We start from the raw sequence: 15,956 nt of genomic DNA on the forward strand, positions 1-15,956 counted from the left end.
AATTCTCCATCTGTCTTCCAGCTCCCAATAAAAACTAGCTCTGTCTGCGCTTTCATTTCCCTTCATTTGTCACTGGTGAGCATGTGTTATTTTGGGTTCCTCCAGGCACAATACAGTTATTTCTCCTGAAATGATTTGAGCCGTCACTTTTTAAGGTCTGCAGGCTTCTTTTGGTTTTTGTAAAAAAAAAAAAATCACGTTGGAAATAAAACACGGCAGTAGTGGCAGCAACATTTGGGGGGCAGGGAGGCACACTGAGAGACAACACAAATGCAGTGTAATTGCAAATAATCTTTTATACATTGAATGCTATTTCATATTTAATGTACACGGTAGTTAATTATTTATACCAAAGCACCCATGATACAAAACACACTACAAGTGCAATACAAGAGTTATGTGCATGTTGTTGAGCAAGTAGATGTGCATGAATTTGCAGAAATGGAACCATGTTTTTGGATCCCCCCCATTAATATTACAACATGTGCAGATTTTTGCATACATAGTACAAGCAATCCAGATTTTATAGCCCTCTTCTTCGCATCATGCAGACTGCATTCTCTGGATTGCAAGGAATAGTTACAAGCTTGAGAAAGTTACTGTGCTTAAGTCCCCCTGAAATCACAACAACATAAGCAACCATCCAAATATGTAACACTCAGCAACTCAGATACAGATTTTGACATCAGAGTCACAGACATCCTGAATTTTTACGGACTCCTGAATTCTCTGGATTAAGCCAGAAAAGTGCCATCTATGTATCTGTAGCAACAAGGTATATGACTGAAGCTTGACATGGGCTGCCAATGTCACCATCAACCTGCCAGAACTTAGCTCAGGTGTAGCACAAAGGACACCTGGTCTGGAACACAGCAGACCAATCAGATTTGCAGATATTTCATTGGCTTCCAGCAAAATAAACCAGTTGTTTTGGACTGTACCCAAACTGGAACAGGAAATTCGGACATTCCTAATATTTACATTGAATTTTCAACCCAGAATTTCACTTCCAAATGTTACTGTCAGTGGCATAGTTCTGCACAACTGATAAGAAATGCCATGTTTAAGATTGGAAGAAACGAGAACGGAAGAGAAACCAAAATTGACAGATCTGCCCACCCTTATTAGGATTACACTTGAATATCCTACAATACAGGGTGATGTGTTATTCTGAGCATTGTTAAAATAAGCTGAGTTTATGTATTGATTATTATTTTCTACATGGTCATGTCATAATGGAGAGAGAAAGCTCTTCTAAGAACTCCCTACAACAATTCTACGGCTGATGGCACCAGGCAGAGTGTAGATGAAAAGTACTAAGAATACCACCAGGATAAGTAGGAATAGTGCGATGATGATGTATTTCTTGTAATTTCTCCAGATGAGATAGAAAAAGCACTTGAAAGGATTCACAAACCAGGAGAAGGAAGTGTCTGGCCGGCTAAATTAGAAAAGGGGAGGGGGAAAAAAGAGAGAACATATTAATTTTGTCAGATTCATATTTATCCAAAGTAATTGCATTATCATTTCAATCTTGGGAAGGCATTGGAACTGAGACTGGGCAAAAACTTCATCACTATGAGAACTGGAGCAAGATACAGATTCCCCCATTTCCCGTACGTTTTTTATAAAAAACCAAAACGGGCTGTTATAATGCATCTCTCTCTCCTAGATGCTTTTCAGAGTCGCACAAGTTTGGGCAGTCAATTAAGATAGGAAGGAAAATAAGGCTGAATGGAACAGTCAACCTTATCTTGCACAGCAGGAGAATGGCAACAACAAATCTTTTATTCTCCTTATTATTAAGAGAAAAACAACTTCCAGACTTTTAGAAGACATCTGAAGGCAGCCCTGTTTAGGGAAGCTTTTAATGTTTAATAGACTATTGTATTTTAATATTCTGTTGGAAGCTGCCCAGAGCTTCCAACAAAAACAAAAAACAAAAAAACCACAATTTTTTTGTTATGGGTGCTCAGTACCCACACTGGAGGGCCTCCAACACAACTTCCAGTGCCTCGCGATGCACCAGAAGTCATGTCCAAGGAATCGGGGGTAGTGTTCAAAGCCTCACAAGGTCTTGGAGATATAATAGTAATAATAATAATAATAATAATAATAATAATAATAATAATAATAATAATAAATAATTTATTATTTATACCCCACCCATCTGGCTGGGTTTCCCCAGCCACTCTGGGCGGCTTCCAACAAAGTGTTAAAATACAGTAGTCTGTTAAACATTAAAAGCTTCCCTAAAGAGGGCTGCTTTCAGATGTCTTCTAAAAGTCTGGTAGTTGTTCTTCTCTTTGACATCTGGTGGGAGGGCGTTCCACAGGGCAGGTGCCACCACTGAGAAGGCCCTCTGCCTGGTTCCCTGTAACTTGGCTTCTCACAGTGAGGGAACCGTCAGAAGGCCCTCGGCGCTGGACCACAGTGTCCGGGCGGAACGATGGGAATGGAGACGCTTCTTCAGATATACTGGACCGAGGTTGTTTAGGGCTTTAAAGATCAGCACCAACACTTTGAATTGTGCTCGGAAACGTACTGGGAACCAATGTAGGCCTTTCAAGACCAGTGTTATGTGGTCTCGGAGGCCGCTTCCAGTGACCAGTCTAGCTGCCGCATTCTGGATTAGTTGTAGTTTCCATGTAGCCCCATGTAGAGCGCATTGCAGTAGTCCAAGCGGGAGATAACCAGAGCTTGCACCACTCTGGCGAAGCAGTCCGCGGGCAGATAGGGTCTCAGCCTGCATACCAGATGGAGCTGGTAGACAGCTGCCCTGGACACAGAATTGACCTGCGCCTCCATGGACAGCTGTGAGTCCAAAATGACTCCCAGGCTGTGCACTTGGTCCTTCAGGGGCACAGTTACCCCATTCAGGACCAGGGAGTCCTCCACACCTGCCCGCCTCCTGTCCCCCCAAAACAGTACTTCTGTCTTGTCAAAGCTTCCAACACAAGTTCCGGTGCCTCGTGAAGCACCAAAGTCATGTCTGAAACTTCACAGGGCCTCAGAGGTGGCATCTGAGACCTTGTGGGGTGTTGGACACAACATCCGGGGTCCCCAGGCGCCACTGCAGGGCACATGACGCCATGGCGTCCAGGAGCGATGTCACATCATGATGTCATGCTGCATGCTGCTGGGCACCCATAAACTGGGACAGCTACTTAGATGCTTCTGGGTAGCCCCACCTCAGCCACAGATGGCAGGAAGGAAACTGCCTGTCCCTGTTTCTTCCCTGCACCTGTTATGCAGAAGCCTATAGCAGGCTCTATTAGCAAAATCAGGCATGAGAAACCTGGTGCCTTCTCTATATGGTAGGATTCCAGTTTCCATCAGCCCCAGCCCACATGGCCAAAGGTCAAGGATTATGGGAGCTGTTATGTACTGAAGTTCTCACCCTGGGCCAGCAGGGGGATACTGTAGATAGTTATGCAAATAAGGGATTGAAAGTGACGTTCAGTGATTGGATAGTTTTAGAAAGTTGTTACAGTAACGTTGTACTGGAGCTCTATATAAGCAGGCTGACTGAACCCTTCTGTTCAGTTCTGTTCTGGCCTGTGAATAAACAAGAGCTGTTTGAAGAATCGCTGTGTCGTCTGATATGTTCACCCACAACTTAACAGGAGCTGCAGTCCAACAACATCTGGCGTGCCCCAAATTCCCCCACCCCTGACCAAAATGCACACTCCAGTAACTTTCCATACTGCTGTGTTTATTTTTGGTCTCAGAATCTGGCTGGGGTTGCGGGTAGGGGAGCTATAAAACAGATGGGAATAGTGATACCTGCAGGGAAGAATCAGTGAATATGGGCCAAGCCATCCCACAAACACCTGCCAAATCTTCCTTGCTTATGCCTCTCCATACCGAACTTTAGGTTTGGCCCATTTGCCTTGTAGCATGTAATTTCTTCAGCAGGGTGGGGGGTGGGGGTCAGCTATGCAGCACCCTTGGAGAGCCTCAGCTATTCCAATCTCCCTTCCAGGCTTTTGCGGAGGCCACAATAAGAGCGCAAAAATTAAAATACTATGTCATGGCGATTAATGGCGTCGTCCACCCCTTTAAGCTGGTCCAGCATCGTGCATCTTATAATTAAATAACAGAGAACGCCACTGTGTTGAGGTCACGAAGCACAACCTCCGCTTTCTGCATAGCCTCGGGGTGGGGAAACAGTCATAAAATGAGATTATTGGAAGTTCTGACAACAGGGCTGCTATTAAAGAATGCTGTATTGGTGAGGACACAATATTAATTTGGGTAACCAGCAGTGCACTGAAGCAAAGGTGAACTTTTCTGGAAGCTCTGCAAATGCCGTCTTGGTAGTCAGGATAACCCCCAATTTGGTGTCATCCTTATCTGTGGGTTTGGGGTGCTGGGCTCTGCGCCCAGAAAGGGGAACTAACTATAACTGTAAGCTTTGGACAGTTGCCTTCTATGCCCTCATCTGGGCAGGTGAAGTGATGGGAAGTTCTGGCCAAAGAGATGTGTGCTGCTTTGTGTATAAAGAACACACAAGTGTTTGCTTCATGTTTCCATTTCCTTGCTTAGTGTTTCCATTTCCTTGCTGTGGTGTCCGTGTTGCATCTATAGAGGCAGGGAGACCAGTCAAGCTGATGTGCTGCACATCTGCACCTTTCTTTAATAAAGCACTATAACTGATCACTCTGGTGTTTTTGACATCCTTCTTTGGTGTCCCAACTACTACTACGAACCCTTCTTTGGGCCAGCGGTTCAGAACAAGGCTTTGGGAGCTAAATCTGACCTCTGTACAGAACAAATTTATACCTCTCTACTACTTCAAGATGAAAACCCAGATGTTACATACTCAATTGTTAGATTTTGCACTGCCATGATGGATATTCGTCAAAGGATGGTTTACACCACAAACTAGGCCTAAACTGAAGCCTTAAAATGCAATATCTGTGCTCCTTTACGTTCCCTCTCTTATAGTCACTTTTAGTAATAGTAATAGTAATAGTAATAGTAATAGTAATAGTAATAGTAATTTATTATTTGTACCCCGCCCATCTGGCTGGGTTTCCCCAGCCACTCTGGGCGGCTTCCAACAAAGATTAAAAATACGTTAAAATGTCACACATTGAAAACTTCCCTGAACTTCAGATGTCTTCTAAATGTCAGGTAGTTGTTTATCTCTTTGATGGGAGGGCATTCCACAGGGCGGGGGCCACTACCGAGAAGACCCTCTGCCTGGTTCCCTGTAGCTTAGCTTCTCGCAGTGAGGGAACCATCAGAAGACCCTCAGCGCTGGACCTCAGCATCCGGGCAGAACGATGGGGGTGGAGACGCTCCTTCAGGTATACTGGGCCGAGGCCGTTTTAATCGTTTGTCCTTGTTTTTGTCTTTTAAAGTTATGTACGGTATACAGTGGAACCTTGGTTTTTGAATGTAGTCCATTCCAGAACACATTTTGACTTCCGAAATGTTTGAAAACCGAGGCACAAAGGGCTGTCAGCAAATTCAACTGAGAAAACTGAAAAAAATGCAGCGGAAGCCGTTTGACTTTTGAGGCGCGTTTGACAATGGAAGCATTTATTTCTGGGTTTTTGGTGTTTGGGTTCCGAAACGTTCATCAATGGAGACGTTCGAGAACCGAGGTTCCACTGCAATCACCTTTTAATCATTGCTTTTTATACCTTACCTGTTTTAAGTCTTATGTGTTCCTTTCGCTGGTCTATGACCAAAATAAAGTTTGATACTGATACCGACCTCTCTGCATACTCTCTTCTGTGATTATATGTAGGGACATAGGAAATTGCCTTACGCCAACTCAGACTGTTAGCCCATCTAGCACAATACTGTCTACACTGGCAGCAGCTCTTTCTTCAGAAAGGAATCTCTTCCAGGGATGCTGGGATATTGGAGAATGCACCAGATGCCGTCTGCATGCAAAATGGATGTTCTGCTACTGAGCCACAGTCCTCGCTCATCATGGAGTGAGTCAACTATCAGCAGAAGGGACAGGGCAGATGGGAACGAACCCTTGTTCCAAACCGTCAACAATATGAACAAAATGGCAACTAAGATGATCAAGGGACTGGAGCAATGCCCACCACGAGGAATGGATTGGGGCTTTTAATATCAGATTAGTAAAGGGGGGGTGGACAAGAGAGGAAGCGCCCAAACTTATTCATGGTGCAAAGAAAGTGGAGATAGAGAGAGATGTTTCTCCCTTCTCACAATAGCTAGAACTCAGGGCCACCCATGAAGCTGAATGTTGGAAGGTTCAGGGCAGGCAAAAGGAGGTTTCTCTTCACACAGCGCGTTCCGAAACTATGGAACTCACTGCCACAAGATATAGTGAAGGCTACCAAGCTGGACAGTTTTGAAAGGAGACTGGACAAATTAGTGGAGGATGAAGCTGTCAGTGTCTACTAGGCGTGATGGCTTTGTACGACCTTGGAGGCAGTGTCATGAGTGGGAGAGTTCTGTTGCCCTCATGCCCAGCTTGTGGGCTTCTCAGAAACAAAAGGTTGGCCAGTGTGAGAACAGAATCCTGGGCTTTGCTCCAGCAGGCTCTTCATACAACAACAACAACAACAACAACAACAACAACAACAATTCATATTTCCAGACATTTCATTTTGAGCATCCAGCTCAGAGATTGCTCACAGGTCTCCAAACGCCTGCATACACATGGCGACCTCACTTACTTGGGTTTTTCCAAAGGTTCCGGCTCCTTCCGAGCTTTGCCTACAGGATTCTTCTCGGCTTCCTCTGCCGTGACTAAATGGAACTCGGCTTCTACTTTGCCCTAGATTGAGAAAGAGAGCCTGTTTTGATTCATGGTATGTAAATAACACATAATGAGTTCTTCGTTCACTAGCATTTGAGAGCCCTTCTTTAGAAAACGAGTGCTATGAAGTCATAAGCTGAGAGGGCTAAAACAATTAACCACAATAACCACCAATAATTACAAGTTACTTACGAATGACTAGCAATTAATTCTTAATCAATTAAGCATTAAATTAATTTTTGGTTGGAAGTCTGACCATAAGGCTATTCCCTGTGTTCCTTCACTTATAACGTTTATCCTTACATTAAATTTGCATTTGTTAATGATGAGGATGGGCTTGAGGGAAAACCAAATTATTTCCCCGAAATTCAGAAAAGAGCTCAGCTTATTCCAACCCCAATTTAGACCTTCTTGCACACTGGATTGTGACAGAGTGAACACAATATGATCCAATTTCCCCCCCCCAACCTCTCCACTGGGCCTCCCTCTGATTTGCTCCCTTCTTTTCAAACTCCTACCCCATTTATTTTTGTTGCCATTCCCATGGCAGGGGGGTTGAGATAGAGGGAGGTATCTCTCCTCCCTCCCCTCTCTAATGCCTGTCACACAGCTATCGTAGCATGCAAAGCACAAAGAGCACTGGGAAATGCAATTTCCCCATGGCTACTGATGGCAGTTGTGCTGGGGAAATAACATCTCCCAGTGCTCCCTCCTTCCATTAAAATCTGAGCCAGAAAGGAATGTTTGGGCTTCTAATGCTTGCCTTGAATATGAAGAGAGTATTATGAGCCTGTCAAATTTGTGTTTCTAAGCCAGGAGTTAAAATTTTGGAGTATATCTCAAATAAGGGTCGTCTCTCAAAGTGCTGACATTATCTTGTTGCAACTGTATTAAAAGTACACGGTCACTGATTATAACTGCAGAGAAAAAGCTGGATTTTTTGTGACGCAGATGCACAGAGTCTGCATGTTCACGACTATCTTACAACCTGCACTTGCAATTTAATTAAGATAAGATGACTTCGACACACACATCCTCTGAAATAATGATGAGGAAGTTAAATGCAATGAGACTGTACAAAATCTGTGGTGGGGGTTGGTTTGGGGGGAAGCGATTGGGGAATTGCATGTTTTAAGTATTAGAAAGATTCCCCAAGGAATAAACACATCCTTCCCCCCAATTGTCAACCTGAAAAGATCCTTCTAGAGTAATTATGGCTGTTTCATCTGTCATAAATCCTCTCCCTATAAACTGCACTTACTCAGCGCTACACAGATGCGAAAACAGTATGAAACGAATCGCTGAAATCTGAGTAACACAGGAACTCTAAGAACACAAGAAGAGCGTGGTGGATCAGGCCAATGGGCCATCCAGTCCGCCATCTTGCTTTCACAGTGGCCAACTAGATGCACCTGGAACCTGATCACCAGGTTCTGTTTTGCTGAGAATGGTTTCACTTGCTTTTATAACTACAGTGGTACCTCAGGTTAAGTACTTAATTTGTTCCGGAGGTCTGTTCTTAACCTGAAACTGTTCTTAACCTGAAGCACCACTTTAGCTAATGGGGCCTCCTGCTGCGGCTACGCCGCTGGAGCCTGATTTCTGTTCTTATCCTGAAGCAAAGTTCTTAACTTGAAGCACTATTTCTGGAGTGTGTAACCTGAAGCGTATGTAACCTGAAGCGTATGTAACCCGAGGTACCACTGTATATGATTATATTTCTATAACCTGCCCTGGGACCTTATGCCGAAGGGGAGCTAAGAAATCTTATAAACAATCAAGTGAACAAACAAATCACAAACCAGAAGGAAATCAGAAGAATATGGGGACAGGGGACGGGGGGAATCCAGTTATGATAAAGCCAGAATTTGGAATTATGACAGGTCAAATTACTATGCTGCTGATCCGTGCGATATTTGAGTCTTCACATCCTTCATATTTTTAAGAAGTATCTGTCAGTGATATCAGTGTGACCTATCCAAAGGTTTTTTTTAAATAGGTAATATTGGATTACTTACTGTGAGCTCCCCAGCTTTGACAAAAGGCCACCAGCCTCTGACCCTCTTCTGCTGAAATATGGAAATCTTGTTCTCCTCACTTGTTGCCATGACCATGTTTAGGTCACAACTCTTGGCGGTTTTGGCGGCTCGAGGAAAGCCATTCAGGTTCATTTCAAGGGAGCCTGGGGGAGGGCGAGAGAGGTCAAATTCTGCATTATTCCAAGACCAACTGGACTTTCCAAGAACCGCTTCCAAATCTGATAAATTCATGCCCCCACATGCTTAGGAAGTGAACAACCTGCCAATAAATTCCTGTAATTGTAGCTGTGGCGATTAGAGGAGGATGCAGGAAATGGAAAAGAAACTCCTTATGTGTCTGTATGTATGGCATGGAAACTTCCATTAAAGCTAATACAAGAGCCTAACAGTTAATGATTAAGTGAGGCTGTATCTGGGACACAGGAAGATACAGAGTCAGTCCATTCACCCATCTAGCTCATTGTTGTCTGCAATGACTGGCAGCAGTTACCCAGGGTTTCAGACAGGGGAGATTCTCAGCTCTACCTGGAGATACTTGCAGGCAAGGTAGGTGCTTTCCTAGCTAAGCTACAGCACCTCCCCAGTGCTATAGATGAGATACTGTGGGATGTAATCCACTGGGAGCAGTCAAATACAACATTCCTTGTTTTCCTAGAGTGGACATGCAATAGGATGTTAGGTCCAGCCAGTTGAAACTTCCTGTTCCTCCTGGGCTGGAGCATCATTCCTTGCATGTGACTTGTGGATAGGCGTGACCTTTCCAGACCTGGTAAAAGGACAAGGCATTTTGCCATTCTCTCTCTCTTTTCCATCTTCATTTTGTCCTGTGAACTGCTGGACTGCTAGCCCGCAGTCACTAGGTAAATCTCCCTTATGGGGTAAACCTGTTTGTATATGTTTGAAACTTTAAGCCTAAAGCCTGCCTTCAGGGATCACACTGTGCTCTGCCTGATTGTGAGTAAACTTTCTTTTTGTTACTTATGAATAAGACTGTGGTGTCTTTATTCTTTTAGCAGGGATTCAAGGGGTCTTACCAGGAAAATATCAGAACACATTTCAATCTGGACAAGCCAAATTGAATTGCTTATTGTCTTAAGAAACTCACATGAGTTTGCAACTACGGTGGTATCTCGGGATGCGAATGGGATCTGTTCTGGAGCCCTGTTCGCATCCTGAATGGAACGCAAGATGCAACGGCGCGTCTGTGTGTGCGCGCATCGCGTTTCGCCGCTTCCACGCATGCACGTGACGTCATTTTGAGCATCTGCGCATGTGCGAGCGGCAAAACCCGGAAGTAACGTGCTCCGTTACTTCAGGGTTGCTGCAGAGCGCAACTCGAATGCGCTCAACCCGAAGCGCATTTAACTCGAGGTATGACTGTAGTTTTCTGCTGTGTAAAGGTGAATGCACTCTGCTAAGTAAAAAACAATATATCCTCTCCTGCCACCCTGAACATTCCCATAGATTTGATGTCCCTCTTGCGTCTCCCACCACCGCCCACAAAATCCCACCCAAGCAGAGCCCATAATCTGTCGGCCTTTTGTTCAAAATTCCCACCACTGTTCAAGATCCAGATCACGCTGCTCCGTTTATGGCTTACCAAGGAAGTCGTCAGAGGAAAGCCTTTCGAAATCCCACACCTGGAGCACCAGTTCTGCAGGGATTTTGCGTTCTGTCTTCTCCAAGGAAAATATGTTCTCCCTCTTGCTGACCACCACTTGCTTCTCGGCCGGGAGATAATGGAACGGGAACACAAAGCGCCAGTTGAAGTTCCCTTCTCCGGTCAAAGAGTTGTAATGCACGTCCGTCTCCTGCCTGTCATCTTCCAGGCCTTTCACCCACCTGTTGCAGGTAACATGGAGTGCACAAAAGAAGAATCAAGTGGAGCCAGAAGGAACGAGTCCAACTCTTTGTATCAAGACATCACATCTTATGCATAAAGCATCCTGTCCAATTTGTTTCTCTTAACTTTTCCAAGACTATTTCACCATTTAGCTAGGCATCCTGTACCATTGTTGAACTGTGATTCTTGTGATCTTTCTAACATTTGGCCCTAACAGTTCATACTTATATGGTTGTGCACCATCCCAATCTAAAAGAGGTATGAGATACCAGGGCTATCTGCTGGGCCAGCTAGATACCCATGGGAAGCTCACAAGCAGGACTCAAGCAAAAAGAAGAGTTTGGATTTGGTATCCCGCTTTATCACTACCCGAAGGAGTCTCAAAGTGGCTAACAATCTCCTTTTCCCTTCCTCCCCCACAACAAACACTCTTTGAGGTGAGTGAGGCTGAGAGACTTCAGAGAAGTGTGACTGGCCCAAGGTCACCCAGCAGCTGCATGTGGAGGAGCGGGGAAGCAAACCCGGTTCACCAGATTACGAGACTACCGCTCTTAACCACTACACCACGCTGGCTCTCTAAAAAGAGAACTCTCCCCTCCTGCTGTTTCCAGAAAGTGGAATTCAGGTGTATAATACCTCTGACCTCTGTTGGGAAAGATGGAGGGCACAAGGAGAAGGGGACGACAAAGGACAAGATGGTTGGACAGTGTTCTCGAAGCTACCAACATGAGTTTGACCAAACTGCGGGAGGCAGTGGAAGACAGGTGGGCCTGGTGTGCTCTGGTCCATGGGGTCACAAAGAGCTGGACATGACTAAATGACTAAACAACAACAACAATACCTCTGACATTGGAGAGAGAACATAGACGTCAGGGTTAGAAGCCACTGATAGCCTTATTTCCCATATATTTGTCAAATCCTCTTCTCAAAGACATCCTGGTTGGCAGGGCTGTCTTAAGCTTATTCGGCGCTGGGGTACAAAGATCCGCCCGGCACCCCCCCGCTTGCCCAGTCCCAGGCGCGCAGGAGGGTGTAGCCGGCTGGCTGCCTCAGCGTCTCGCTGGCTCGGTCACCCCTGAACTTGCAGAGCAGAGCTGCCCGCAGCAGAAGAGCCCGCTGCGGCGCTCCAACCAACGGGTGGGCTCTTCCCCGGACTCTGGGGCCCCGGACTCTCGGCCTGGTGCCCCTGAGAGCCCGACGCCCAGGTGCCCCGCACCCCTAGAGCCTATGGGTAAGACGGCCCTGCTGGTTAGTTACCTATTATTGCGAGTTTTGAGTTTTCCTCGTGGAAATGTAGGACTTCATTTTCTATGCATGTCAGTTCTGTGCCTGCTTAATTCTAGTCAGGGGTTGAATTCTCAATGAGCCATTGCAGCAAAATGCCAAGGCCACAGAGCTGTCACATCCACGTGTGTGCACAGAACTTGCTAGTCACAGCTGTGACTCATGTTATCTTATTTTTTGATGGATGGCTCGGGTCATAAATTAATCCACCTTGTCAATGGATAAATGAGGAGATCCGCAGGCCGTGCCTGAGCAAACTTACCCTTTTACGTAGATGTCGCTTGATTTTTGTCCAGTGAAGATATTCTCATCCTCTAAAATGACATCTTCTGTATTCCAGATTATCACTCTCAGTTCATAACTTGGGAGAGGAAGAAGGGTGGGGAAGGAAGAAGAAGGGGAGAGAGCCAGCACAGAATGTGAAGTTAGATTAGCAAAACACCGCATAATGTAATTTGCAGTCAATCATTTTGGTCACATTTTGGGGGGACAGATTCTAATTTTAAGCTGCCTAAATATGAGAAAAAGAAAGTGGTTGGGGGGGGGATGGGGCCCTTCCTCTTTTTCTTTTCTGAGGAGAACCTAAAATAGCACAAATGTCATGCTTTCATACATTCACAATGTGATTCCTAACTAACTGGGATATTCTAGGAAGGAGTGGGGAGGAATTAAACCAGGAACAAGCAGCAGCAAACAGTATGGCAGCCCTAGCAAAGAGAGAAAATGAAAAGTAAAAGTTATCAAAGAAGGTAACATGTTTATGGGCTTTTCCAGAAGTTAATTACATCCCATCTCCAAGCACAACTTTCTGCTTGATACTTGAAATGGGCAAACATTCAGCACAGTCCTTGTTACGGTTACATGATAGGACTGTACCATAGGCCACCACTGAGAGTTTGAATTCAATGTAACATGGCTTCTTCTGACACTGTGATCTAATGTTTTGCACTGATAGGTACATTATTGGTATTTCGAACTTTCTTTCAAGGAAAAAATGCTTTATTGATAGCATTAAAAACTTCTTAGCTGCTGTGAAGACTACTTCTTTAGCCCTTCATTAATTCTTCATGGAGAGAGGCGAAAGCTTAATAGAGTCAGCTTCAGACTGAACATAATTGATGTACTAATCGTTTCTCTGAAATTACTCCAGACTAAAAAAAAAATTGCTGTCAAAAAGCCATTGTTGAAACAGTTTTATGAACCTTGAATTTTCCTTGGCTTTTCTATCTGTTTGGCGTTCAACACAACCTCTCTAGCTGAGCAGCGTATTCAATGAAGTTATATGTTTTGTTATCTCAAATTATGTAGATCAAGTAACCTCAAACTATAGGGCCCAAACAGAAATCTTCACATGACTTCTGACAAATAAGGGGCAATTGGCAAATCTGCAAACTTTGTTGCAATAGACTCCAGCTTTACCATTTGGGTAATAGTGCAGTTAATGAGCAACAAATATTAAAAGAAAACAATTATGGGGGGAAAAAATTCTACGGTTTTGAAAACCTGCAGAACCTCTTTGACCAGTGAGAACAATGGGATAAACATGAGCACCTCCAGCTTTTCAGGGGGCCCAAGAAACATGGCCCCTCAAGTATCTAGAGGTGGGAAGCAGCTGAAGCACAGCTGCTGAAGATTGGAAATAAGTGAGGAAAGTTAATTGAGGAACCGTTCTAGATTCCTTTGTACAACCGTTGGTGTACAACGGTTTCTGTTGATGCTCATTCACTGTTGATGCAGAGCCTGGAATTGTCACACCTTTAACTAACAGCCCGCCCACCGCTCAATCACCTGAAGTCAAAACTGTATCAGGCAATCCTTCTTTTCCCATGCAGATGATCATCTAATTATCAGAGCTTGCATAGTTCCATGAACAGTGCTATGCAGGCACTGAAAGCTCCATGCATGGCGCTTTGCAAGCCCCAACGATCAGCTGACCATGCATTGAGGCATCAGGGGATTAATAGATTGCTCCACTTCCACCTGCAAAAGTTGGCTCACAGGGGTAGGGGAGACCCACTGCTTAATGGTCTGAGCTGGGGAGAACTGCCAAACTCCCTGCCATTGGACCCCAGAAACAAAAAAGTTTGGGTTCTCAATGGGAAGTGAAACCATTCTCAAACCATTCTGCCTGTCTTGCCTCCAGCCCAGTTTTTATAAGCTCCCACAGCTACTTCTTGTGCAGTTGCCTTTGTTAATAAATAAGTGTTTTGCAAATTTCATTTTTCCTACAAGGCTTTATATATAAAAAAAGGGTTTTTAAAGATTGCTGATAAGGGATAGAAAGCAGAAGGGAGATTATTGCAAACGAAAAGGATGTTCCAGTTCCTCGAGGTTTTAAGCTGCATGACAACCAGTTTACACAACCCTAGGAAGATGCAATAGTATTAACAAAAAGCTAGGGAATGTATATTTGCAGGCAGAGGGGAACGTGTAATGAATTACCCTTTGGGTTTTCTGGGTGAAATGTCAACCGGCGGCCCTGGGAGAGGCATATCCTTTGGAAACATGTCCACCCACATCTGCACACGGCCCTTCAGGAAAGAAAACAAGAGAATGCAGGCGAATGAGGTGCAAATTCAGTTATAGAATAGCAAGACTTATTATTATTATTAAAATGTGTATACTACCCTTCATCTGCATAGCTAATTCCAGACAACCCTGCATCTACTAATGCAGGCATAGGGAAACTCGACCCTCCAGATGTTTTGGGACTACAACTCCCATCATCCCTAGCTAACAGGACTAGTGGTCAGGTATGATGGGAATTGTAGTCTCAAAACATCTGGAGGGCCGAGTTTGCCTATGCCTGTACTAAAGCTTGAGCCACTGCTGCATAAGAATACAAGAAGAGCTCTGCTGGATCGAACCCTTCTAGTTCAGCATCCTTTTCTCACAATGGGCAACTTGATAAAAAAAGGTAAAGGTAAAGGACCCCTGGACGGTTAAGTCCAGTCAAAAGCGACTATGGGGTTGCGGCACTCATCTCACTTTCAGGCCAAGGGAGCTGGCATTTGTCCACAGACAACTTTCTGGGTCATGTGGCCAGCATGGCTAAACCGCTTCTGGTGCAACGTGACACCGTGATGGAAACCAGAGCACAAGGAAACACCATTTACCTTCCTGCCGCAGCAGTACCTATTTATCTACTTGCACTGGCGTGCTTTCGAATTGCTAGGTTGGTAGGAGCTGGGACAGAGTAATGGGAGCTCACCCCGTTGCGGGGATTTGAACCGCTGACCTTTGGATCGGCAATCCCAAGAGGCTCAGTGGTTTAGACCACAGCGCCATCTGCGTCCCCTAGGGCAACTTGATACCTATATGGGAAGCTCATAAGCAGGACTTGAGCACAACAAGTGGGAACACTTGTGACTCTCAGCAAGTGGGATTCAGAGACATGCCATTAACTCCAAATTAAGTATAATTGCCCAGCCTGGATGGGCCTGTATGTGACTCAATCCTGGCTGAAGATAGCAACAGCCTGGAACCACCCAGCTTTCCATGATTTCCTTTTTTTGCCATTTATCTAGCCTAAAGCATTTACCTGTTCCATGCCGGGCTTATCTTTGTGGTATAAGGGCCGTGTCTCAATGTGTTCGGGCACCAGCTTGCATCCAACCCCAGGGATGTCGTTCCAGGAACGCAAAACCTTCAGAGCAAGGTGTTCATAGGATTCCACTGGCTCCTCTGCAAAAGACAGGAGAGCACAAAACGAGCTGTCGCATCAAGCAAGGCTGGGCATTGGCAGCAGTGGCAACGGCATCTCCTCCTCCTCCTCCTCCTCCTCCTCCTCTTCCTCTCTTCAGCAGCTGCTAAGAGCTGCCCAAGGGAGGAGGCCGGCAGCAGCAGCCATGGAGAGGCAATGCTCCCTTGCAGCCGCCACTGCTTGGGACATGCATTGGCCCATCCTCTTCCCTGAGCTCGGCAGCGGCAACACTGACTGCTGAAACAGGGACATTCCAGGACCCTACCTGCCCGCAGACTGTCTCGCCAGAGTGGTGCATGCTCTAGTTGTCTTCCGCTTGGACTACTGCAATGC

General features: G+C 45.2%; 1 protein-coding gene across 2 annotated transcripts in view; it reads right to left on the minus strand.

Moving 5' to 3' along the window:
- Nucleotides 1–278: 278 nt before the first annotated feature.
- The window catches only part of FER1L6 (fer-1 like family member 6), a 121,714-nt gene continuing 106,036 nt past the window's right edge, over nucleotides 279–15,956 (minus strand). For both annotated transcript variants that reach the window (XM_081873946.1, XM_081873945.1), the window contains exons 35-41: nucleotides 15,462–15,604; nucleotides 14,363–14,451; nucleotides 12,183–12,281; nucleotides 10,394–10,635; nucleotides 8,773–8,936; nucleotides 6,672–6,772; nucleotides 279–1,441 (exon numbers count right to left, since the gene is read on the minus strand). In XM_081873946.1, the coding sequence (XP_081730072.1) occupies nucleotides 1,255–1,441; nucleotides 6,672–6,772; nucleotides 8,773–8,936; nucleotides 10,394–10,635; nucleotides 12,183–12,281; nucleotides 14,363–14,451; nucleotides 15,462–15,604 (1,025 nt within the window). In that variant the 3' untranslated portion in view covers nucleotides 279–1,254. The remainder of the gene's footprint in view (nucleotides 1,442–6,671; nucleotides 6,773–8,772; nucleotides 8,937–10,393; nucleotides 10,636–12,182; nucleotides 12,282–14,362; nucleotides 14,452–15,461; nucleotides 15,605–15,956) is intronic.

This window comes from Podarcis erhardii, assembly GCF_964252035.2.
Source record: "Podarcis erhardii genome assembly, chromosome: 8".
NCBI lineage: Eukaryota > Metazoa > Chordata > Lepidosauria > Squamata > Lacertidae > Podarcis > Podarcis erhardii.